This window comes from Punica granatum, chromosome 4 (assembly GCF_007655135.1).
Source record: "Punica granatum isolate Tunisia-2019 chromosome 4, ASM765513v2, whole genome shotgun sequence".
NCBI lineage: Eukaryota > Viridiplantae > Streptophyta > Magnoliopsida > Myrtales > Lythraceae > Punica > Punica granatum.
The window spans coordinates 1,659,368-1,675,427 of NC_045130.1; the positions used below are offsets into that span (position 1 = coordinate 1,659,368).

General features: G+C 41.3%; 3 protein-coding genes and 1 long non-coding RNA gene across 5 annotated transcripts; 3 read left to right on the forward strand and 1 right to left on the reverse strand.

Moving 5' to 3' along the window:
- Positions 1-787: 787 nt before the first annotated feature.
- Positions 788-3,836, forward strand: LOC116202689 (deSI-like protein At4g17486). Its single transcript, XM_031534294.1, has 5 exons — positions 788-1,111; positions 1,490-1,759; positions 1,978-2,265; positions 2,868-2,948; positions 3,346-3,836. The coding sequence occupies exons 2-5, from the start codon at positions 1,591-1,593 to the stop codon at positions 3,486-3,488; spliced, it is 681 nt and encodes a 226-aa protein (XP_031390154.1). The 5' UTR covers positions 788-1,111; positions 1,490-1,590; the 3' UTR covers positions 3,489-3,836.
- Positions 3,181-4,838, reverse strand: LOC116202690. Of its 2 annotated transcripts, none has more exons than XR_004156131.1 (2): positions 4,700-4,838; positions 3,181-3,585 (listed from the first exon to the last, which is right to left on the reverse strand). It is a non-coding gene; the product is annotated as an uncharacterized LOC116202690 (long non-coding RNA). The 2 variants fall into 2 exon arrangements; XR_004156130.1 differs by having other exon boundaries at positions 3,181-4,245; positions 4,700-4,833.
- LOC116202687 lies at positions 4,589-7,258 on the forward strand. Its single transcript, XM_031534292.1, has 3 exons — positions 4,589-5,065; positions 5,134-5,439; positions 6,102-7,258. Exons 1-3 carry the CDS (start codon positions 4,685-4,687, stop codon positions 6,945-6,947), a joined length of 1,533 nt encoding a protein of 510 aa, XP_031390152.1. The 5' UTR covers positions 4,589-4,684; the 3' UTR covers positions 6,948-7,258.
- Positions 7,259-10,523: 3,265 nt separating this feature from the next.
- Positions 10,524-16,034, forward strand: LOC116202699. The gene is made up of 4 exons (XM_031534301.1): positions 10,524-10,702; positions 10,813-10,892; positions 11,257-13,896; positions 14,861-16,034. The coding sequence occupies exons 3-4, from the start codon at positions 11,392-11,394 to the stop codon at positions 15,659-15,661; spliced, it is 3,306 nt and encodes a 1,101-aa protein (XP_031390161.1). The 5' UTR covers positions 10,524-10,702; positions 10,813-10,892; positions 11,257-11,391; the 3' UTR covers positions 15,662-16,034.
- The last annotated feature ends 26 nt before the right edge of the window (positions 16,035-16,060 follow it).

Consider the following 16,060-nt stretch of genomic DNA (forward strand, 5'->3'; position numbering starts at 1 on the left):
CGATCTTTCTTATTAACTAATAAAATTTTTATTTTATCATACTGAGTCTATAGGCCTCGCTTGTAATTCAAAAAAAGTACTATCTTCCGCTATCAAGTCGAATTGATTCAAATAATTATGCGTGTGAAATATCAATTGACATATAAGTAATTTGATCCATTTTTAACTCAAAATTCGAGCTGATGGATTGTAATATCCTATTTCTTACAACACTTGCTCTCAGGAACTTCCGTGCTTGGGATTAGTAACCACGAGTGGGCTTACTTCTTCACACTCGGGTGAGAGGAGGAGGAGGAGGGTTAATTGACAAGGAGCACGTTGCCCACAACAATTGATTACGAACTCGACATCCTCTTTCGTGCTTGGGTGGAGGGAAGGGGGGACAAACTGACTACTAGGTGGGCCATCATTTTTCACCCTCGAGCCTGGACTGACATGAGGTACACTTTTTACTGCCTCGATTGATACTGAATTTGGAGTTGCGATATCTTATCTGTTATAATTTTGTGGTTTTCTGTATTCTTCCATATGAGATTCAACTCTCAACACGATACTTACTCCTCTAAATAAAATCTCAAACTCAAGTAAGGCGGATGGAGAAAATCCACAATTAAAGGAGTCCTACTCATTAATTGATCAATCCGTTCGAAATATGGATTATTTGGGACACATTGGGCTTCCATACACGAAAAGTCAGGTGTTGGCTGATAGGCCGGTAGTTAACTGGGCCGGCCCAAATCCAAATCCAAATCCATAATCCAGACCGCTAGAGAGAGGGAGACTCGCCGACAATCGGCAGAGATCATTCGGCATGCATATCATCATTTTCTTTCGGAACGTTGGAATCCCGAAACCAGAGAGCAAAAACGATCAATCCACTCCGATAGATGCAATCTCAAGAAGAAATATCAGATTTTTGGACAATTATAAGTCCTTTCAATTCAAAGTTTATCTGCTTGATTTTTAACTCCTCCCCTGGACGAAACAAAAGAGCGGTGAATTGTCTTCAATCCAGCCCTGGTCAAGCCTCTTGTCCCGGACGAGTTCCGTTCACTGCCCGTCAATTTTCAATAATTTCCCGTCCGTTACGTCCCGATTCCGTCGCCGACAGGTGGGTTTCCTTCGATCTGCCTTCCTTTTGCGTCTATTGGCGGAAAGTCGTTCCTTTTGATCTTCCTTTTGGTTCCCGAGAAGACGGTGGAGAATTGAGAAACTATAATCCTGCCCGTTTATCGCAAAGTGGTTTTCTAGCTCTCCTTCATAGCAAAGGCATCGCATTTTCCCAATTTCTGCGAGGATATGCTCATTTCCCATGCAAGAATTCCCAGCTTTTGTCGAGAAACCCTAGGAATTCATTGCTTTAGAGCTCCCCCGTTGAGTTCAGTGTGTTATGTTTCTTTTTCAGAAAATGGGAATTGAAGAAATTCTCCGAAAGCAAACGGGTTTCTGTCTTTAATTTGCTGCATTGCTGCCTCTTGTGCTTTTTCAGGGAGTAATTGTTTGGTTAAGAAGATGTCGAGCTGGTTGTAGTGTAGCTACATATAGTAAAATCGAAGGGGGTGTGCAAAGGGGGTGGGCTGATTGATTGCAATGCGGCTTTTTCCTGTGAGCTCAAGTGCGGGATCGAGCTCTGTTTCTAGCCCAGTGAAGGAGGAGGAGAGCAATCGCACTCTGTTGTATCTCAATGTCTATGATCTCACCCCTATAAACAACTACCTGTACTGGTTTGGTCTCGGGATTTTCCATTCGGGCATTGAAGGTGAGAGGGTTGCCATTGCTGGAATTTCTAATCGATTTGCTTCTTCTAGTGAGCTGTTGGAAGTATAATCTGATGATCCAATATCCTTTCTGGATCCAGTGAACTAACTCAATGCTTTTGCTCTTTGATTTGGGTTTGTTTGGAATGAGGAATATTTCTGCTGCTTGATAGTTGGTATCCAATAGTATCAATAACTATATATTGGGTTTAATGAATAGTCCACGGGTTGGAGTATGGCTTTGGAGCTCACGATTACCCGACAAGTGGAATCTTTGAGGTGGAGCCGAGAAGTTGCCCAGGCTTTATCTTTAGACGTTCGGTACTCTTGGGCAGCATCAACATGTCTCGCTCTCAGTTTCGTTCGTTCATTGAACACATTTCGGGGAAGTACCACGGGGATTCTTACCATTTAATTGCAAAAAACTGCAACCATTTTACAGAGGAAGTGTCCATGCGCTTAATTGGAAAGCACATTCCTGGATGGGTAAATAGACTCGCTCGATTAGGTGAGACTAATATTGATAACAGAGGGAACTTACACTGAAACTTACATTGAATCATTCTTAGAATAATCTTGTAGAAGAATTACTTCCTTAATCAGAGCACTGGCCCTGCTTTCTAGTTTTTGTTCCTGCTTTACTTTGTATTCTGCCTGATGCTGTTCTGTGTCATCATTCGATGCTTATTTGCATTTGTTACACGTTAAAGGGAGTCTTAAAACTATGGTTGATGGCATTATCGGTGCATTACCTCATCAGGGTTAACAGATTCGGTAACTTCACGACCTCAAAATCGGTATTCTTGAGCGGCAGATGCATATCTCTGAACCCTTAAATAATAATAATAATTATATAATAAGTATCAAGTTCCTGCTTATCACTACTTTTCCTTGATATATATCGAAAAACTTATTTTCCTTGATATCTGCTGTTCAATTATAATGTTCAGATAATTGTCTTGGCTCATACTCTTATCTGCGTAACAGAACATCAAACATATGCCTGAATATATACTTTAGGGAGCGTTCGGAGTTATATTGTGTGATCGTGTGGTTCTCTTGAGATAGCTATTACATTCATCTGATTGGAGATGCTTTTGATAATTTCAGGTTCTTTCTGTAATTGTCTACTTCCACAGAGCATTCAAGTCACTGCAGTTAGACATCTTCCTGATCATCCAGCATTTTCGGGTGAGCTTCTTACTTTAATTAGTAGGTCTCTCTCAATTTGTCTGATTTGTTTCTGCTCTTGTATGAGATTCACGTTAGCTGCACTAAATGGTAAAAGAGACGGAGTAACTTTTCCTGCTTTTGCACAATTTTCATTTACACGTTTGACTTGGATATCTTGTTTCTTTATAATTCTAACAACCTGCAAGCCCCTTTTAGACGATGGCAGAACCTCTCTGAACGTTAGGCAGTGTATGGTAACAAAGAAATGAGATGAGAATGGTTCTGATACATATGGCGTTACCATTCTTTGATACGAGACTGAAGCTAAACTAACAGGTTTTAGGTGCAAAAACAACTTTTCATTCTTCGTTCTAATTCTCTCTGTCATTACGGCTTTGATGTTGTGCAAGTGCAGATATTATTTCGGAATCAAGTGGATCATTTGCGAGCGACAACAGCGGAGAGGATGACCCAGATCACCACCTGCTGAAATCACCAAATGGTGATGTGGCATTCTTGCAGGAAAAACCGATTAGACTGGCAAAGGAGCTCATGTGACGTTTCCTTCATGGTCATATTTTTTCAGCACGATGGGGCTCTCTCTGGCCAATGGGATCGCGCAACCTTCAAGTTGTTGAGTCGATGAAAGGCATTGCTGCACGATCGGAAGATAGTTAATAGTGCCCAATGCCAGTGTTGTTTGTAAGAGTGGTATAGTTCATACATGCATTCTATTCATGCAGCGTACATCGTGTATGCTGTAACTCTCGCTTTGTTCAACAATGTAGATACCAGAAAAGATCTTTTCCTGGCATTCCATCTGCAGTTCCCTGTTTTGTATCGTGGATCTCAACCCTTTGTTGTGTGGGGTGTTCTTTTCAACGGTTGTGCAATTTGTCTAGTAAATTCACTTCTGCCCTTCAGCAATGACTGCTGCTATCTATTCGATAGCGGTTTGGTCATGCCTTGTAGCTCGTGACAACCTTAATACGTCGATGTGTGAAGATTAATGAGTGATTGCCCTTGGCTCTACATTGCACCTTGAAGTCTAGACTGTCCCACAATGCACCTTGACCGCTTTGTACCACAATATAACTCTATGACCCGGTCCAGCATGAAATGCCGAATAGTTGATTCTTAATTTGGTTTATATATATATATATATATAAATTTTTTTTCTTTTCAGATGCTTTCTCGGTTGTGGTCTTCAAAAGTTTGAAGGACTCCTTAAGATTCTAGAAGAAATGATCAGAATTGCATTCTCCTCCTCGAAATTTTTCTTTATTATGGATACATCCTTGAAACTATATTTTACCTGAAATGCAGCATCAAACAAATCAACAAAATCTTATTTGGTTTGTGAGTTATGTTTTAAGATTTTAACTTTACTTACTGCACAACGAAAATAACAACACAATTATTAATTTTTTTCATTTTTTTCAATTTTTTTAACCATTCAATTTAATTTTTAATAATAAATTTTCTCAACTATTTATTATTTTTATACTTTTCCTCATAATTCAATAATATAATCATTATAAACCAATTAAAATCAAAATTCAACTCTACTTTAACTCTAAAATCAAACGCACTAATGCACGTTGGAAAAATATAGAACTCTGGAAGGTAAAAACAGAAATTTATCCGTCATCGACTCATCTGTCCGTCCAGCTGAAGAAGCGCGCCAACAGTACTCTCATTCCGTATCAGAGAGAGGGGAGAGAGAGAGAGAGAGAGAGAGAGAGAGAGAGAGGATGGGGATCGAGCACCTGAGTCACCCGAAGCACTCGCTGGTGATATGCAAGAAGGCGGACTACAGCGGAAAGAGTTGCGCGGGCTGCGGCGGCCCCTGCTCCGGCATGATCTACGGCTGTAATATCTGCAACTTCTTCCTCGACAACTCCTGCCGCGACCTCCCCCCTAACATCTTCCACCCTTCTCACCCCGATCACCGCCTCACCCTTCGGACCTCCGCCTCCAGCTTCCGCTGCTCCTCTTGCTCCAAATCCGGCTCCGGCTTCAGCTTCGGCTGCTTGTCCGGCTCCGGCTGCGACTTCTCCCTCGACGTCCACTGCGCCGTCCCCCGCCCGATCAGGCACAAGTTCCACCTCCACCCGCTCAGCTTCTTCAATGAGGTATAGCTCAACCTGACCTGATTTGGATCATCCCGGGCTTTTAGCTCAGAAACGAGGAACTTTTGCAGTGGAAAGGGAGGTCCCTGAGCTGCGATTTCTGCCGGAAGCCTTGCGAATCGCTCGTGCTGTACTGCCTCGAGTGCCAGTTCGGTATACACTTGCTGTGTGGGCCTCTGCCGAGTACGATCCATTTCGAGGACTGCCACGAGGACCGCCTCACCCTCACACTCTCTCTTGAGGTGGACGAGGATGACAGTGATGATGAGGAATGTTTCTATTGCGACGTGTGTGAGAAGGAAGTTGAACTCCATACTCCTGCTTACACCTGTAAAGGATGCTACACCCTCGCTCACATCACGTGTGTCATCGATGAGGTCCGTTCCATTCCACTCCATGAACTCTACTGTCTTTCTTTCTGCCTGATGATTGTCTGTTTGTTGCTGTAAGTTCGAACCCTGACGTGATACTCTGGCTTGCAATTTTGACTCATAAGGCACATGGGGAACGTGGCGATGAGGAAGCAGTGACTCGTGTTAACCCATTCAATTACCGCCCGCTTTCGTTTAGGGAGCTATGATTTTGTCTTCCTATATCATGAAATACTGATTCTGAAAACAGATTATTGACCACGGCCAGGTGTGTTTTTATAGCTGGAATCAGTCAAATCTTGGGTCTGTCCCCGGTTGGAATGCGAAATTGCATCATTTATGTTGCTCAATGAATCATTCGTAGCGAGAGTGACGGCTTTGGGTTGCTTTTTATCAGTAAAAAAGAAAAATATGGACTTCTATGGCATAATTTCTGGTGCATGCGCTTAACTGGACTTAACAGCTGACAAGATGAATTTTAATTTTCTGATGAGAACATGGTGATTCGATTTCCATGACTTGATATATATATATATATATATATATATATATATGCGCAGAGCACCTCTTGTTAGCTAAAGAATAAGCTGTTGCTATCTAGTCTTAGAGATATTATGTGGGAATTTTGGGTTCTGTCTATATTTTTTCCTTACTCAGAGAACTTTCAGGTGCTGACTTCGTTGAAGAGAGAGCATACTGTGCCGTTGATTAGTATCGATGGAAAAGCTGAGCAAGATGGTCAAAGTGCTGAAAAGGCGGCGAAGATGAAAACCCTGCAAGGCATAATGAATGATTTTAATGACAGCGAGAAGAAGGATTTGGATAAACTCTTCAAGAGGAGAGTGGCAGAAATTGTGAGAGCGTGGGCCTTCCGCAAGACGAGCGCTTGCAGTAGGATCCAGTCACCGTTTTCTGATCAAGTGTTTGTGAAGTTCATGGATAGGCTTCATAACCTCAATATCCATCACACAGATCCTTCCGCATTGGATGAAGAGGGTGAAGAGCTTGTGGCCGTGGGAGAATACAAGGTGACCAGGAAATTGGCTCCTGTGCTGGAAGATCTATTTGCCAAATATGGGGATGTCAGTGCAAAAGGCATATTGAGCTCGGATTCCAAAGTTAAGACGTATGTGTTTGTAATTTTGTGTTGGACCATAAATAGCATGCTCCACACCAAAGTGAGTGAGATCTCCGAAGGCTTGCTATATCGTTGGTGGAGCTACCTCATCTTTGTACACTCTTCGGCGTTTGAAATCACCTTTGGCATTGATCGTTTAAAGGAAGTCATACGAGCTCACTACAGTCTACGGGATGAGAGCAACACCATTACAAAGTTAGATAGAGAGATTGCGGATCTTACAGATGAGATTCATGAACTTAAACAGAAGCTGGATAAAAGGGAAAAGAGATTACGGGCAAGGAATCTGGTGCGGATAACGTATGGACGTCCCACTGATGAAAGCTTGAAGGAAGCCTATGCGAGCAAGGCTTTGGCCTGGAAATGGCAAATCTAACTCGTCAACAATTTTTCACTTTATTCTAGCTAGATATGGATGTTGAGATCTTTTGCATGCTAAGAGTCTGGTCTGTCAAGGTGTGGGAGAGTTAAAAGAGTGGCAGTGTATAATAATATTATTGTTCAGAAATTGTTGCATGTAGCGTACAATGTCAGAAGAAGTAGCTCGTGCATGGCTTGTGAAGATGTCTTTAAATGCCGCCGTCCGTAATTTAGAAAAACATCCTGTTTATATGCGTGTGGCTTTTAAGTAGAGTACTGAGGATGTATAATATAGTATAGTGATATAGTTCATCTATTCTTCTTCTTCTTCTTCTTCTTCTTCTTTTCCGTTTTTGTTTTGTAGCATTTGTGTTTCGAACTTCCGGCTACCTCATGTTCCCAGTCGATATTTAAAATGTTTGGCATAAATTTGTTGCATCTCGACAGTAGCTTAATTTATGTGATAAAAAGCGTCATGATTTGTTCTGTACGACCAATATTCTGTTCTCTTTATTACGAAACAAATTGAAAACTAGCTTTTCTTTTAAATTTTAAAATAAAATTTTGGATAAAATTGAGGATAACGGTGAAATTTGAGTTTTTTTCCCCTTAGATATGTGTGGTTTACCTTCATTAATTTAATCGATAATTACAAAGATTTACGACACTCATCCAAGGACAGCCTCAAGAAACCAGAATAGCTAACTGCAAAATTTCTCCTAGTGGGGCATGCAAACCAAGACGGGCAGCAGAAAGACTTACCACTTTACAATTAAAATTTTGCAACACAAGTATCATCTCCTTTTAACTCTATTTCAACAATCCCTTTTAACTAAAGAAGAAATCGGGACTGTAATCTTCTTGAAAATTCGGTCATTAATTTCAATCTTGCCAAAGACAGTATACACAGAAACCCCAGAGCAACTTCAGGGTGATTAGTGTCCAGCTTACTTCCTTTGAGAGATGATGTCCATATAAATTTTGAATGCCAATCAGCAACCAAATCTATTTACTCCTACCGCCCGTACGCTCATCCAAAGACCGCAAGTGGCTGAACAACACAGAGAAGAAAAGATATCTCTAGTCTCCATGGACCTACCACAATATTCACAATCAGCAGTTTGAACAGCATGCCGATTGAGTAGCAGCATATCCTTCCTTTGTATCCAACTTGTTCTGCCAGACCAGCCGACATATGAAAGCCACCCTTAGAACACGACCTTGAAACCACGCAGCCTTAGCCTGGCCGACTTTCACACCTCTTGCGCCCATAGGGAACTAGCGTTTTAACATAATAAGCCAAATGTGCCAAAGGATGCCAACTTTATTACAACTCTCCAAATCTCTCATTCCAACCAAAGTCGACCCCCATGCTTTTTGGCAAGCAAACCACCTTCCCATTCACCTTTGCACCTCCTTTCAATCTGTCAGGAACAACAGACCATAAGAAAACCCTACACTTCTGACGAACAAACTTGATGACCTTTTTTTGGCAAAATAGAGCATCAATAACTTGCCATTGCAAAAAGCACAGAGTTTATAAGTTGCACTCTCCTTGCATAGAAAAGATGCTTTGTCGTCCAACTTTTAATCCTCTGTGTGTGTGTGTGTGTGTGTGTATATATAGAAAAGAGTTCCTCTTTTGAAACCTGTGCATGCCGAAATCTGAGAGATATGATCGGGACTCAAAACTCTCCAACAAAGAGAATTTCATTTTTCGTTGATTTTAAGGCCAGATAGATCATGAAACCTCTCCAACTCCCTTAATACAGCTTTGAACAGAAGAGTAGGAACCACTAGTGAATATGAATAAATAATCCGTAAAGCATCAATGGGTTGTCTTCAACTTCTTGCACCCTGGATGATAGCCAAATAACCCGCCAATAGCTGCAGCATTAAGAAGTCATGAAAGACCATTCATAGCAAGCACAAACAGATAGGAAGACGAGGGATCATCCCATCTAAGACCCCTCCCACCGGGGAAATATCCAGCAAATGAGCCATTAATGGACACGGAGAAGCAAGGGAGAGTTCTACAACCAGCGATCTGCCTGACCAATCTCTCAGGAAACCCCGTTGCCTTCATAAGATTCAGGACAAAATCCCACCTCAGAAAGCCAAAAGTTTTCACGAAATCAACTTTAATAGCACATCCAGGAGTAATGGAACTCCTACTGTATCCCTTCACTGGCTCGTGTGCTAAAAGAACATTATCGTATTCTTCTCCCCTTAACAAAAAGCTGATTGGCTCTTACTGATCATCATTGGAAGCACCGATTTTATTCTGTTGGCCAACACCTTAGGAACGCACTTATAAAAAACAGTACAACAAGAAATAGGTCTAAAATCCTTCATTCTGTCAGCCTTGACCTTCTTAGGACCCAAAGTAATGATAATTGAATTTGCTTCTCTGCTCATTCTACCCAAATGAGAAAATGATAGCTCTGCATTAATAAAATCAGATTTTACGACATTCCAAGAGGACTTGAAAAAATGAGTTGTAAGCCCATCGAGACAGGGACTTTACTCCTTTTATGGCAGAATGAATTCCTTTCCTTTAGCTGTGGTGCGGGATGGCCCCCATCATTGTCTGGGATTATTAGTGCAATTATTGCATTGTAATGTTGATATAACGGACATGCTGGCAGGTCCTTCTCTGCTCAGTAATATGAATCTGACTTCCAAGCTGATTGGGCATTGGTCATTTTGTGGGGTACCCACTACATTACATATGGCACAATCTAACTGATAGAAATACCCTATGCCTAGCTGTCTGGAAAATGGAAATATCAGATAAAATATGTACAAGAATCTTGTCCCCTAATACTCCTCCAATATTCAAAGGCAGGGAAAAGTATTAGTATTAAAAAAATGAATAAAAAAAAGAGGGATAGTAAGCAAAATAACGTTTTTCTAATTTTTATGTCCCTTTCGTTAATAAAAAAAGAAAAAAATTATGTCCCTTTCTCCTTCAAGTAAAGCATCATTTAAAAAGTATTAAAGAATGTGTATCAGTGACGTAATTTTTGCTTGATAATCAAGAAATTTTAGATTCGATATTCATTTTAAGATTACTCATCCTCTTTTATTAATTATTAATATTTTTATTTTATTATATTAAGTAAGTTTTCCTTATAATAAAAAAAAGCACCATTTGAGAAGTATTCACCGAAAAAAAAAAGCATCATTTAAAAAGAAGCTTTGTGTTTCTTGACGGAGTGTGTCAGTGCTCAATGATAGTCACAATTATTATTATTATTTTTTTGGGTGAGTGACACCCATTATATATTTAGTACAGTTATAGGCCACTTTGATCTACTCATTTATTGTCGTATAGTTCTTTTTTTTTTAATAAATGAGATTTACGAATTTAATACAATACATATTTAATATGGTTGTAGGTCACCTTGATCTAATTATTTATTGTCCTGTAGTTGCTTTTTCGATTATAAAGAAGATTTATGAATTTAATATAATAAAATAAAAATTTTAATACCTAATAATGAAACACGAATAGTTCCCTATGGGATCGTGCGTACTATACCATCTTTCACAGTCGTATAGTTCTTTCTTTATGTCATAAAAACCAAGCTTTTGTCTGGACAAGCAGATGTTTGCCGAAATCCATGGAGCTCCATGGCAAGAAAGAGCGGGGGAAGTGAGGTGGGAAAACCAGTCTCTGTCCTGCTACCTTGAGACAGGAGGGGAGTCTGAGAGAGAGAGAGTGAGTGAGAGAGAGAGAGGAGAAGCAGTTGAAGTTGGGTTGCATGAGTAAGTATTCTTTTGCTTTGATGAGCCACCTCTTGTAATTTCATGGCTGTAACGAACCGCAAGTTTAGCTTAAGTTTCTTATGGTGTTAGTATTGGTTCGTTCTGTGCAGATCACTTTAGCAAGAAACTTGGAAGTGGTTTCGGTTGAAAGAAAGACACTGCGGTATGAACTAAAGCATACAAAATGAAGGTACATCTGTGCAATTATTTGAGAAATGGGAATTGAGATTTTTTAATGAATGGATGGTTGAAGAAAGTGGATGGTCTCATTTGGCAAATTAATGGTTTTGGTCCTTCTTGTTGAAGACAGTGTTTTTGCCATGAAAGTCTCATCTTCAGGTGGAAAGAGAATATGATAGAAAATTTAGTCGGCCGTTTCCCGTGGCTTCAGCTCTCTGCTTAGAGCGAGCTCCATAAATATTTTTTGTTGTGGTTTATAATAACTTTTGCTTGTGTGTATAAATTGGTGAGCCTCAAATATCCGATACTGCATTTGCTTTGCATGTTGTAAACTGCAAGAATTAATCTAAACTTTGGATTTTATGGTTCCACAGTCTGTGTTGAGGCCATAAAAACTTCTAGTTGATTGTCTGGGGCTAATAGAAGATCTCTGGGGAGAAGGGAAGGCGTGCCCGCAGCCGTCTTTTCACTATTGGAAGGAAACACTGGTGACTGCCAGAAACCAATCCATGGAGAAGAAGGAAAGCGTTGACCACTTCAGCCACCAGCATCCATTGGACCCGTGCCATCTTGAGGAAGAGGAAAAGGTCATGTGTGCTGCATGCGAGAAACGCTGTAGGGATCAGTCCTATGGCTGCAGTGAATGCCGCTTTTTTCTTCATGAAGAATGTGCTGAGTTGCCGAGGGAACTCAAACACCCTATGCATTCTCCTCACCATCTCAAACTCTCCGACACAGCGAACTATCTGGGTGCTATCTATTGCGATGCCTGTATGAAAAGATCCCGTGGGTTCACCTTCCGCTGTGAGGAGTGTGATTTTGATTTAGACATCGATTGTGCTCAAAAAGCCGAATCTGAAGTCAAGAAGAAGTCAATCTACCACTTCAGCCACAAGCACGTATTATCACTAGAGGAAGATGGTATCGTTCCAAAAGAAAAAGATGTCGTTCAGGAAGTTTGGTGCAAGGCTTGTGAGAAACGCTGCTCGAACCCTGCATATGTCTGTGCGCCATGTGAATATTTCCTCCATAAATCATGCGCGGAGTTGTCTCTTGAACTTATTCACCCCTTACACTCAATGCACCCACTGAAGCTGCAGATCACTGCATATGATGGACCAGTATATTGTGATTCCTGCTACAATAAGGTCTTAGGCTTCATCTACCACTGCGAGCAGTGTAACTTTGACCTCGACATTGAGTGTGCACAGATGCGCTTCTCTGCAGCTGAGAAGCAGATCAATGGTTTCAAGCATTTCAAACATAGCCACACTCTGGTGGCGAGTGAGAAGAATGAAGACGATAAGGTTCTATGCGTAGCGTGCTGGGAAAGATGTTCAGGTGATACCTTGGGGTGTGAAGCGTGCGAGTTTTTCCTACACAAGTCATGTGCTGAATTGCCTGAAGTAATGAATAACCCCGTCCACAAGGTACATCCCTTAAAGATGCAGTCTGCATTCTCGAATATCTGCGACAATTGTGATGTGAAGATTCGTGGATTCACATACCGCTGTGACCAATGTGACTTTGACTTGGATACCAAATGTGCTCAGCAGCTGGATAGCAATCCCAACCTCTCGAAAATTCATGAAAGAAAGAAGAGAGATGCAGTTGAGAAGGAGATGGAGCACTTTGCCCATACGCTGCATAAGCTGAAGCGCAGCTTAAAGCAGGATGAGAAGAGACGATGCATGGCATGTGAAAAACTCTGCTCAGGAGTAGTTTACGGCTGCGATGAATGTGTATTTTTCCTCCATGAATTGTGTGCACGGTTGCCTCGACGCTTCACCCACTATTTCCACAAGCATGTGCTCGAACTCCTGAGTAACAGATTGGAGGCGCCCGATCAGCAAAAGATGGATGAACCGAAGATGACCTGTAATGCTTGTGACAAAAGGTGTCGTGGATTCACCTACTCCTGTTTGCATTGCAACTTCAACATGGATGTAGAGTGTACTCGGATGGCCCAGAGGAAGCGTCGTGCAAACTATATTGAACATTTCTGCCACGGCCATCCCTTAAAGATCCTCAAGGAGGAGAAGTCTGAGCTATGTTCTGCTTGTAAGGGACAATTGTCAGGGGACACGTATGGTTGCAACAAGTGCAGGATGTGGCTCCACAAGTCGTGTGTTGATGCACTTCAGGAAAATATTGATCATTTCTTCCACCGCCACGAGGGCCAAAAGCTGTTGTACTTAAACACCCGGGTAAGGAACGTGAAGTGCAAGGCATGTAGGCAGGAATGCCTAGGATTCACCTTCCACTGTGAGGGATGCGATTTTAATTTGGACACTGATTGTGCCCTGATGCCCTCGAGAATGAAGAACGGTCATGAGTTCCTGGGGCACGGTCACCCGCTAAAGCTCGTAGATAAAGGAGGAGATACAGATATTCGCTGCTCTGTGTGTGAGAAGCGCTGCCATGGCTCCACATATGAGTGCGATCTTTGTGACTTCTACATCCACAAAGCTTGTGGTGAATTACCGGAGACCATCACCCATGACTTTCACCCGAAGCATTATCTGAAATTGATAACCAAAGACCGATTTAAGTGTAAAGCTTGCCTCAAGGAAAGCTCAGGCTTCACTTACAACTGTCTTTTGTGCCCTTTTTTCAGTTTCCATGTGGGTTGCACGGGCCTCAAACCCATCATAGAGTACGGTGATCACGAACACCCGCTTGCTTTCTTTGAGAGCGTGTACGAGCAGGAAAAACTTGTGTGCAATGCCTGTAAATCAGAAATTCCCTCTTCCATGGAGAAACAGAGAGACAATGTTGTCCGTTGTGTGCAATGCAATAATTACAACCTTCATCTCCTTTGCAGTCCCTTGCCTTGTACAATAGTAAGTCCCAAAAAGCACAAGCATCCACTTACACTCGAGGACACTTTTGTTGAGGAGGATTCGGACGAGTCCTACTGTGATGCCTGCGAGAAAGAAAGGGATCCACGAGAATGCGTCTACAAATGTAAGCAGTGCCCATATGTTGCTGCCTTTGATTGCATGAAGTCTGAGGTATGTCAGTCCACATTCTCCTTAACTCATTTGGCGTTATACTTTGCATGAAACATACAGCTTTTCTGCACCCTAGGTTGATAGTTACAGTTTTAAGATTAGGACTACTTTGGCTTGGCCCAGGCATGAAATTTACCTGTCATGTCGCCAATTTTCAGCATGACGAAGTTTAGATTTTACTCCTGCTGTCAAAAATGGCAGTTTAATGGACGAAAGATGGATCGAATAGGAACTTGTACAAACAATATTATACCATACAAATTAAATAAATCCAGTCCCCACATACTATTTTCAGGGGAAAAAAATAATTTTTTGTCTTATAAGTTTAGCCTTTAATCAATTTTTGATCATCTAAGTTTTAAAAGTGTCGAATTAGTCCTATATGTTTGCTTCGATTTTGGTCCATTTCGTGACTTATAGGACCAAAAATATCTTTCTTTTTCAAAACTTATAAGATCACATTTTAATCGAAAGCCAACTTATAGAATCAAAAATGTTTTTTTCAAAACTTATAGGACCGAAATTGTCTTACGAAGCAAACATATAGAATTGATTAGGTAGTTTTAAATCTTATATGACCAAAAAATGGACCAAAAATATCCCTTTCCCCTATTTTCACTTGTGAAAAAACTTCCGGGGTGGCGTTTAACATTGGATACATAGTGGAACCAAAATCGAAACCTCGAGGAGCAAAACAGCTGGCTGGCAGTCCTACGAAGTTCACTGAAAACACAGGCTGCAGCAGAAATGAATGGTTGTAAAGAGAGACATTAGGGAATGAAGAAGTACGAAGATGAAACCTCAGGATGCAAGATATCATTTCTTTCCCGCTTTATTTTTCAGCTGAATATTGCTCGCTCAAAGTGGAATCCGCATATATAGTAATTTGTTGATTCATATCATCCTATTTCTGGTAGTAACTAACTTGGGTCATGTTGGCTTAACTCGGGTCATCATTGTTCAGGTGATAGAGTTATTGCAAGGCAAAGAAAATCATGTGAAACTGAGGAGTCTATGCGGAGGGATTGCTGGTGAAGTAATCACTGACGGAATTGAGGCAACTGACACGAAGAGAGCGGACGGTGTAAAAGCAGAAGTTCCCATTGAGAATGTGGTGGGCTTGGATGACATGCTTGATTCTTTCATTGGGGATGAGGTCATGAACCTTACAGGGAGGGCGGAGTTCCTAGAGAAGGCAATGGCGGAGTTGTGGGATCAAATAATGAGCGATATTGTCCCGAATGTTTCCTCATATACTAATGAAGCTCTCGAGAAGTTAAGGACCAGGCTAGAGACTAGCGTACTGAAAGCGGAATTCTCGATGATATTTTTCGAAAAAGAAGAGACCGAAAAAGTCGAAGAATTTTGGACGTTCAAGAGCCTGGTCCCGACTCTAAAGCAACTGCTCCAGAGGCATGCCGACGTCATCAGCCGGTCGGAGCAGAGTTCAGAGTCAAAAAGCTTAATCTTGACAATGCTCTGCGGAGCAATACGAAGCATGCTGGAGTTGGACGGACAGATTGAGGGTGTGTCGGAAGCACTGCTCTTCAATTGGTGGAACCACTTCAGGCTTGCAGAGTGCGTGGGATTTGAGATTCAGTTTCTGATGGATCATCTGAAGAGAATCACTCTAGCTTACTTTGCTCTTAAAGCGAAAGAAGAAGATCTTGCTTACTTTGCTCGTAAAGCGGAAGAACAAGAAGTTTGGGAACAGAAATTGGAGGATCTGGCTGTCAAGATTGGAGAATCAGAGCATAACCTTTAGCACTGCGGAAGCAAAGCTGAAAGCGTTTTCCAGGGAAGAAGAGCAGACCCTCAATAGTCCTGCATGATCGAGATTATCTGTGGACTTACAGGTCGAGTCTCAAATGATAACGGGAGAAGCTTCTTTGTGTTGTAGCAGATGAAGTTTAGTAAAGTGTCCGTTGGATTGTGTACTTGAGTTCTCCAATGTCATTTGTCAATTGTTACATTCAATCTCAAAATCTTTTAAACTTCGGAACAAGATTACGGTATGTATTAAGAACATTGTGTATAATCGTGGTGTGATCTTCTCATTTGTATAAAAACTCTCAAATCTTGTAGATGAAAGGGTCTGGAACCAAAAGCTTTGGTATAAATGTTGAACTCTACACCTACTTATCTAGTTAAGGTATGCCGGTAA